The sequence below is a fragment of the Microtus pennsylvanicus genome, chromosome 2, assembly GCF_037038515.1.
Source record: "Microtus pennsylvanicus isolate mMicPen1 chromosome 2, mMicPen1.hap1, whole genome shotgun sequence".
Taxonomy (NCBI): domain Eukaryota; kingdom Metazoa; phylum Chordata; class Mammalia; order Rodentia; family Cricetidae; genus Microtus; species Microtus pennsylvanicus.
Window position 1 is genome coordinate 29,188,960 of NC_134580.1, and position 9,028 is coordinate 29,197,987.

Below are 9,028 nucleotides of genomic sequence, written 5' to 3' on the forward strand. Positions count from 1 at the left end.
TTAACATCTGACAGAGCAGCTGGTGATTCCCTGGGGGTTAACATATGGCAGAGCAGCTGGTGATTCCCTGGGGGTTAACATATGGCAGAGCAGCTGGTGATTCCCTGGGGTTAACATCTGATAGAGCAGCTGGTGATTCCCTGGGGGTTAACATATGGCAGAGCAGCTGGTGATTCCCTGGGGGTTAACATATGGCAGAGCAGCTGGTGATTCCCTGGGGTTAACATCTGACAGAGCAGCTGGTGATTCCCTGGGGTTAACATATGACTGAGCAGCTGGTGATTCCCTGGGGGTTAACATATTGCCGAGCAGCTGGTGATTCCCTGGGGTTAACATATGGCAGAGCAGCTGGTGATTCCCTGGGGTTAACATCTGACAGAGCAGCTGGCCTGCCTGAGAGTTGTTCATGTGCAACAAACCCACAAACACAGAGACAGAGAGAGACAGAGACACAGAAGAGAGAGAGACTCACCAGTGGCTGCGTGTTCAAGTGCGTAGAGGGCAGGGGAACAATACAGCAGTCAGAGGGGATCACAGTGTCAGGCCAGATCAGCCTCCCAGGCTGGCCAGCGTCTCCTGAGAAGTTCTCCATTTCAGTAGTACAGTCTGGTCCAGTGCCTGAGGCCAGGAATGGATCCCGTGATGATGGGCTGGGAAGCATGGGGTTCTGTTCTTCTCAGATAGGGTTGCTCAGAGACAGAGCAGATTAAAACCCAGAAATGTGTTCTCCCAGTGGGGGAACACTTAGGGACCTTTTTTTTTTCAGACAGACTTTAATGACAAGCTCTTCTCCCCTGCCCTTAGGCTCGCAGGCTCTTTGACGTCCTGGTCCTCCATGAACCCTTCCTCAATGCGCCCCAGTGATCCGCTGCCACTGAGGCTTTACTGTTGCAATAAAGCCTTTTCCAGGCCCAGGCTCCTGCTGGATGTACTGACGTGTTTGCTTGAGGGAACCACCTGCAGCTGGTTTCTGACAGCCTTCCTGGGCCACCTCAGCTCTGTTAGTTCCTCACTTTCCCCAGGATGTTAGTAAGGCTCCTCTGCTTTTTCTCCTGTCCTGTGGGAGACATCTCTCAGTGGGGAATGATGCCTTACACCCCACTTTCCTGACTTCTCCTCCTCCTTCTCCTCCTCCTCGTCCTCTTCCTCCTCCTCTTCCTCCTCCTCTTCCTCCTCCTCTTCCTCCTCCTCCTTTTACTCCTCCTCCTCTTCTTCTTCCTCCTCCTCCTCTTCCTCCTTCTCCTTCTTCTTCCTCCTCCTCCTCCTCCTCCTCCTCCTCCTCCTCCTCCTCCTCCTCCTCCTCCTCCTCCTCCTCCTCCTCCTTCTTCGTGGATCTTTGAATTGCTCCAGCCTCAGGTTCCTCAAATTCTCTTGGGTAACTCATCTCAGACGGGGGAATCTATCACCTTCTGTCCTTTCTCTTTCTTCTTGCTGGGTGCTGGAGCCACCTGGGGCTCAAAGTTAGCTGCAAGTGCAGCTTCTGCCACCTCTGACCCCAAGGCCAGCATCGTGCCCAGCCACTTTTCCTTCTTCTTGGTCTTCTTGGGAGGCACAGGAGCTGCCTCAACCTGAAGCCCATGTTCTGAAAGTTCAGGCTCTGTGGTCACTCCAGGGAGCCCCATATCTGGCTCCATCACCAAATTCTGCCTCTTTTCTTTTCTCCTCTTCTTTGTGGGGGCAGTGGGAAGGCTTCCTCCTGGGGTTCCACAGTGATCTGTGGCTGAGAGGCAGCCAGGATGCCCTCCACTGCTTGCGTCCCCTCAGCCTCCTTCTGCCTCTTTTCTTCTTGGCCCACCAAGATGGTCTCATCAGGAGGCTCTATTTCCGCCACAGATTCCATGGGTTCCAGCTCCTCTTCTGGCTGGAACGTCTCTGCTCCCGTGGACTTGCTCTTCCTCTTCTTGCTGCTGCTGGCAGATGGGAATGGCAGTCCCATGGGTTCTGCCATCTCTGCCATGGGCTCTAGTGTCTCAGCCTCCAGCATCTCTACCTTGCTCACCTGATGCTTCTTTTTCTCCCTCCTCATTTCTAGGCCACTCCAGGCTGTATCCACCTCCATGGCCCCATGCCCGTTGACTGCCTCCTGAATGTCTGAGGCCTCTGCGACCTCTCTTCCTTTTCCTCTTCCCTGAAGTAGGTGACCTCAGAGCCATGACTGACCCAGGTCCTGTGAACAGAGGGCTGCCTCCAAAGGCAGAGAACCGAGGCTGCAGGCTGGCAGGGATCTGAGGTGGCCGGCTTGTGGGAATGGGCTGCAGGGGGACCCGAGAGATAAGATACTCTTGAAGACCCTCCATGATCCTTATGCTCCCATGGGGGGCCGGAGCGCAAGTGAGTCTTCCTCCCACCTCTGTTGACGATGCCAGCAAGGTGGCTTCTCCAGCCTGAGGGCTGCCAGTAAGGACTCGGCATCGGCACCTCTTGCCATCCAGTTTGCCCTTAACAGTCTTTGAGCCAGAGAGAGGCACACGCCGCCCATTGAGGCTGAGGAAAGAAAGGGAGAAGGCAGAGGCGGGTTAGATCCTTTGCAAAGCGGGAGGCCAGGGCTAGAAGCAGCTTTTCTAGGCTAGAGTGCAGCTCAGTGCTAGAGCCCTGAGTTTTGTTTCAACTAACTTCTGTTGTGTGGGGCTTGTGTGAGGCCTAGAACTCCTGATCAGCATGCATCACCTCCCAGGTACTGCAAACAGACACGTGCCACCGTTCCTGGATTGCTTGCTTCATTTTTATTTTTTGGTTTTCGAGACAGTGTTTCTCTGTGTAGCCCTGGCTGTCCTGGAACGCACTCTGTAGACCAGGCTGGGAGGGAACTCGGAGATCCACCAGCCTTTGCCTCCCATGTGCTGCACCATCACGACCTGGCTTAACCCGGCTCCTGGCTGTTTCTTGAGACAGACCCTCTGTGTGTGATGCTAGCTTGGTATTCCCTATCTCATGCTGGCCGCGAAGCCTACCATTTTCCTGCCTCAGTCTCCTGAGTGCTGACATTAAACCTAAACCCCATCATTTATGGCTAAGTAATGTTTAAGGCAGGCAGGCGAGAGACGAGGCTCAGACATGGAGTTTGTGCCTAGTATGAATGGGCCCTGGATTTCATCACCAGCATTGTACGAAATTGGGCTCGGTAGCTGCCCTTGGGAGGTAGAAGCAGAAAGATCCGAGTTTAACTACTGTATAGGATGTTAAGATTCTTCAAAACAAAGCCAGGCAGTGGTGGCTGTGCTCGCCTTCAGTGCTAGCACTCGGGAGGCAGGTGATTTGAGGGCCAGCCTGGTCTAAAAGAGCTAGTTCCAGGACAGCAGGACAGACTCCAAAGCTACAGAGAAACCCTGTCTTGAAAAACAAAACAAACAAACAAAAAAAAGATTCTCCAAAACAAAAGAACATGTGACACCCACTTGTAGTTCCAGACTCAAGAAACTGAGGCTAGACGATGCAGGGACTTAAGAATCCAGCCTGGGCTAGACAGAACGTGGCTGATTGTCCGAGTTATCAGAAATGCTGTCTACAGTTCTAGGTTCACAGTGTGGGGTGGGTTCAGTTTCCAGTGTGTGTGTGTGGGGGGGATACTCCCAGCGGGTGGGAGTGACCACTCACCACTGTGGGGCAAAGTCTGGAGGGGCTCGGATAAGCCACACTTCTGTATCTGGAAAGGGCAGCGCCTCCAAGGAGAAATGAGGGGGATCCGAGTCTGGAGACATCGCCATAAATTTGGGGGGGGGAGGCAGGAGAATAGAGTGGCACCGGAGGCCGGGATATCTGCCATCACAACCACCTGCGCTAGGTCTCCTGCTGTCACAGGTTGACAAGGTCTAGGCAGAAAGACCACGAGATGAGATTTTTACCAATGTGACTGTGGCATGGATGAGGCAGCTTCCCGGAAGCACACCCCACCCACCTCCAAAAGAAGTGGAAAAGCCTGCTCACCTTTAAAAGGCTGAGTAAAACAGAAGCCTTCTTAAAGAATTTCACTGGCCAGTGCAGACTTGCAGGCTGGAGGCAGGAGGCACAGCAGGTTGCTGACCACTCATTAAGTTTTTGAGTTTCACGCTAATTTGACACCTACCAGTCCCTCAGGGTGTGGCACATGGTGGTAAGTGCAGGAGCTAGTTGTCACTGATGAGAATGGTGGCCTTGAAGGAGCAAGCAGGCAGAGGCAGGAGGTGAGTAGCTGGAAGGCAGAATTGGTGGAGAGGGGGACTCTGTTGCCCTGGGGTCACTCGCTCCCCAGTTCAGATTTTCCCAAGCTTTGGGTCTGAGGACTCAAGCAATGGAACCTGCTGGGATGACCTGTGGGGATTCCTGCTAAAGGTTCTTGCAGGAGCCTGCCCTCTAGAGGAGTCGGTCCTACAGGGCTGCTTGCAGGACACATTCTCAACCTGGCAACCCAACTTAGGGCAGGCTGATTAGGAATACTCTCCTTGGGGGAGAGAAGTCTCACCCTATGGAGAAGACCGTGTTCTCTGACAAGAAACAGGGGAGACAAAGGTCAGTCACTACCCAGAGCACCACTTCTGATGTTCCCGCAGGCATGGGGAGAGGGCAAGGCGCTATTGTTCCACAAGACAGCCTAGGGCACCTTTGCACCTCAGCCCTCTATACTGAGCTAGACCCTGTGGGAAGCCTACCCTTCCTGCCTGGGATTTTACCTGGAGAGATAGATGTTCTCTGGAGTGGACAGCTCTTCCTCTGCAGGAGGGGCCTGTGGCCAGACGGTGTCCTGGGCATCTGGCCTGAGTCCCCAGAGGGGCTGTCTGAATCTCATCCAGACCGATCCCCAACCCATGGCTCAGAAGCCACGGAGCTGGGGCTTGACCTCTTCAGGGCTTCAAAGAGAAAGGCACAGGAAGGAGACTCTTAGTGACTTCAAAACACACAAGACTTAGTGCACTGCCCTGCAAGTACCCGACTGTTCCTCCAAGGAATCTTTGCCTCCTTTGGCCTTGCCCCCACCTCTCCCTGCTTGGCTCAGCATCTCTGCTGTCCCCCTGTTGCTCAACAAGCCTGAGGTCACACTGCAGGGGACACCTGGTCTTTCTGAAGTGACAGATTGTTATGCTCACAGTGTGCCATAGTGGACACAGGCATCATTTATCACAAAGGACAGGAGGAAAAGTACAAATCAGATGAAGTGAGAAAGGTGCTCACCTGGTTCTGTGGGTGCCTCTAGGATCCCCTGACTGTGGAGCCTGGTTCTCACGGGAGGCATGGTTACTCTCTGCAGGAGGCAGGCAGCAACACAGGTGTCGAAAAACGTTTGCAATGGCTTTCTTGACCCTCTTCCAGCGGTGACGCATCTGGTTTCGGGAGGAAGTTGGCTCGGTATCCTGGCTGATGGCCTGTCTGTTGGTCACTTCTACTATCAGTGTGTCCCCAAGGGAGGAGCCTTTGGGGGTTACACGCAGAGCCGTCCCCAGCGAGCTGCAGAGTTTCTCTGCATCATTTGCAGCCTCATTGTGGTCTGCCCCATGAGGGTGGTACAGAGAGCAGGATGGCTGGGCACTCGCTGCCAAGCTGCCACACAGCCCGATCTTCGATGGCGAGAAACTCTTGCTGCTGTCCGGGCTGCTGCTAATGAGGGAACCAGCCACAGGACAGCTCAGGTGGGATAGGTGAGCAAGGTGGATCCTCCTAGGCTGGCAGCACAGGGTGGCAGGCACGCTATGGCTTCTGCCACCCTGCCTGGAATTCTCATCTTTTTTCTGGGGCTCAGACGGCACGATGAAAGTTGGGGGAGTAGGCTCAGCAGCTCTCTTGACGGTCCCAGAAAAGAGGTGAAGATCAGCCCGGTTGAGGGCAAGGCCTGGCTCCATGGGTGTTGTGGGTTTCACCTGGTGATGGCAGCAGTCCCCCCCGGGTGCCTGGTGTTGCAGACTCAGGTATGTGGCCATTGCCTGATTACATTTTTGGTCTTCTTGTTTGTACTCCATGCCTGCCATGGTGCCAACAATGCGAGGGCTCTGGGTGCCTGGGAGACTCTGGATGGATGCCCGTGCCTGGCTGTCCCTTATCATAGGGCACATCAGGATTTGACTGATGGTGGGCCTCTTTTTAGGGCTGATCATGAAGATTTCCATGATTACATTAAAAATATCAAGTGGGACATGATGAGGAACGCTGAAGTTTACAGCTAAAATTTGCTGCTTCAACTCCTTATAAGAGCTCGCTTGGAAGGGAAGCTGCCTAACCACCATGTAGTAGAGGAGCACGCCTAAGTTCCAAACATCGCTGGCATAGCCATCGTATGGCTTCGCCTTCAAAAGTTCCGGGGCACAGTACGGCAGCGTGCCACAGAAAGTCTTTAGTTTTTTGCCGGGGACAACTCTGACCGCCAGGCCAAAATCACAGAGCTTGGCATTTCCAGAGGCGTCGATCAAGATATTATTTGCCTTAATGTCCCTGTGGACGATACAGTTGTCGTGGCAGTACTTCACTGCCTGGACTACCTGTCCAAAGAGCCTTCGCACCTCGCACTCCCGTAAGCCTCCCGCTTTTCGAATTTGATGTAACAGGTTCCCTTTCGAGGCATAATCCATGATGACATACGTCATGTCCCGTGTCTGCACCTCCTGAAGGAACCTGATTATATGCGGATGAACGAGGGATCTCATTATATCAACCTCATTATTGTTCCGGGCAGAGTCTCCCTTCACATTTTCTAGAATCTTCACAGCCACGTAGCTGACAGTGGGACAGTGAAAGGCCAGTTTCACTGTGCCAAAGGTTCCTCGTCCCAGAGTTGTCAGCATTTGATAGATACTGCTAAATGTCTCCTCGTCACAGTAGAGGGTCTCTCTGACCTCCTCCATGGCCAGGTTCTTGCTGAAACACAATGGGAACTTTAAACAAACAGTTTAAATCACACCAATGAGAATGTTTAACACTATGAATTCCTACATTCCAAAGAGAAAAAGAGTCACAGATATTTCAGGCAACCTAACCAGCTATGTAGTGCTCAGGAAGGGAAGGAAGTACCTTCCAAAGCAGTGGACAGCAGAACATAACACAGGTCAGGTTGGCCGGATTCACCCAGAAACTGAGAGAAGAAAACAAAGGGTCGCAGAAGCTACGAGCCACTGATTGGGAAGGAGAATCATCCTCTTACCTGAGCTGAACACTCATTGAGAGACAAGATACTAATAAAATCATATGCATGAGAAGTTGAGGAGACAACAGAAACCCTGAAAACAGAGAGTGTCTAGGTGGGGAGAGGCTCAGGAGGTCAGAAGGTTTACTATTCCGGCAGAGGACCTGTGTTTGGTTCTCAGGACCCAGGCCAAGCGGATCAAGTGACTCCAGTTTAGGAGATCCTACACTTCTGCCCTCTGAGGGCAGCCAAACACATGCGTGGACGATCTCAAGGGCAAACACACACACATACACACACACACACACACACACACACACATGTATACACACACACACACACTTGAGGTCGCCTACATGTACACTCACGTGTACTACCTATAATTTCAAATAGTGTTATAAGTCTTTTTTGTATAATTTTACTTCTATGACCTGGAAAGACATAGAGGGCAACAGATCCCCTAGGTGCGGCACTTCAGGAACTTATGTTGTCATGGGATTGCTGTGAGACAGATCTGGTCTTCTGCGAGAAGAGTCCATGCTTCTAACTGCTGGGCTGTCTCTCCAGGCTAACCCATCTCCCAAAGAAATCTGTTTTTGAAAACCCTGAGAGTCCTTCTCCTGGACTGGAAAATGTGAATGGAATTGAGAAACTTCTTGATATAAATTCAAGTAAGAAGATATGATAAAGAACAAGATTGAAATATTTATGAGGAAAGAATCTGCATAGGAAAGCCCAGGAGCAGGCAAACCTACTGATGAATCCTTCCAATCTCTTGAAAACAAATGTCAGTGCTCCTCAATACTCCACAAAATAGAAAGGTCCTTAGCAGTTCCAAACTCATTCATGCACAAACCAGGAAAACACAATGAAGAAAAATAGAGGCTATTTCCATGATGAACATAGATGTAAAAATCCTTAATAATACTACTTAATACTTTTCACCAAATTCACATAAGCCAGGCCATACTTCACGGTTAAAATATGCCCCAAGGATCCTTGCAAGGATAGCTCTACGCATTTAGCCTGACAACGCAACATTGAAACAGAATTTTTTTTTTGTGGTTTTTCGAGACAGGGTTTCTCTGTGGTTTTGGAGCCTGTCCTGGAACTAGCTCTTGTAGACCAGGCTGGTCTCGAACTCACAGAGATCCGCCTGCCTCTGCCTCCCGAGTACTGGGATTAAAGGCGTGCGCTACCACCGCCCGGCTTTGAAACAGAATTAAGGGCAAGAGTGCCACAGTCATACAGAAGGACGGCCACAGAGAAGGATGAAACTGTGGGGCTCTCAAGAACATGGTTGTCACCAGAGAAGATTGCTCTACATGGGAAAAGCCAGTCCTTCAAATGTGTCACTTTTCTTCTCTCATATGTGGAACTTGGGAGCAGGAGGAGGTCCTCAACATAAGAGGAGGCTCCTAGGAATGTGGAGGAGGTCGTGTGAGAAGAAAGCATAGCAGTGTGGGTTAATCACATGATCAAGTGCTCAGAATGCATTAGAGATGTTCCTGTGATTGCCAGGACTAAATTGTTCCTATGATATGGTACGCCATAACAAGGAAAGGCTTGAAATGAGAAAAGAGAAACGGACCAAAGAACGCATAACAAAAGTAAATGAAGAAGTAAAACTAAAGACAGAGGTTCTGGAGAGATGAGTTAGTGTTTATCAGCACCTCCTGCTCTTTCAGAGAACCCTGGTTTGAGGCCCAACACACATGGTGCTCACAATCAATTGTTACTCAAGTTCTAGCTAATCTGTCTTCTTCTTGTGACCTCCACAGGTGCGAGGCTCATGGTACACACACAGACATGAAAACAAAACACTCATACACATAAAATAATAATAATAAAAATTATACCCCAAGAAGCACAACTTAAAAATAAAAACTACCAGGCTGTGGTGGCACATGCCCTTAATCCCAACACTCAGAAGTCAAAGCAGGT

General features: G+C 51.0%; 1 protein-coding gene and 1 pseudogene across 1 annotated transcript; both read right to left on the minus strand.

Moving 5' to 3' along the window:
- Positions 1-1,258: 1,258 nt before the first annotated feature.
- Positions 1,259-3,763, minus strand: LOC142844117 (DNA-directed RNA polymerase I subunit RPA34-like; annotated as a pseudogene).
- Positions 3,764-5,141: 1,378 nt separating this feature from the next.
- On the minus strand, positions 5,142-6,806 carry LOC142844118 (sperm motility kinase 2B-like). The gene has a single exon (XM_075962425.1). It carries the CDS (start codon positions 6,804-6,806, stop codon positions 5,142-5,144), a length of 1,665 nt encoding a protein of 554 aa, XP_075818540.1.
- Between the last annotated feature and the right edge of the window lie 2,222 nt (positions 6,807-9,028).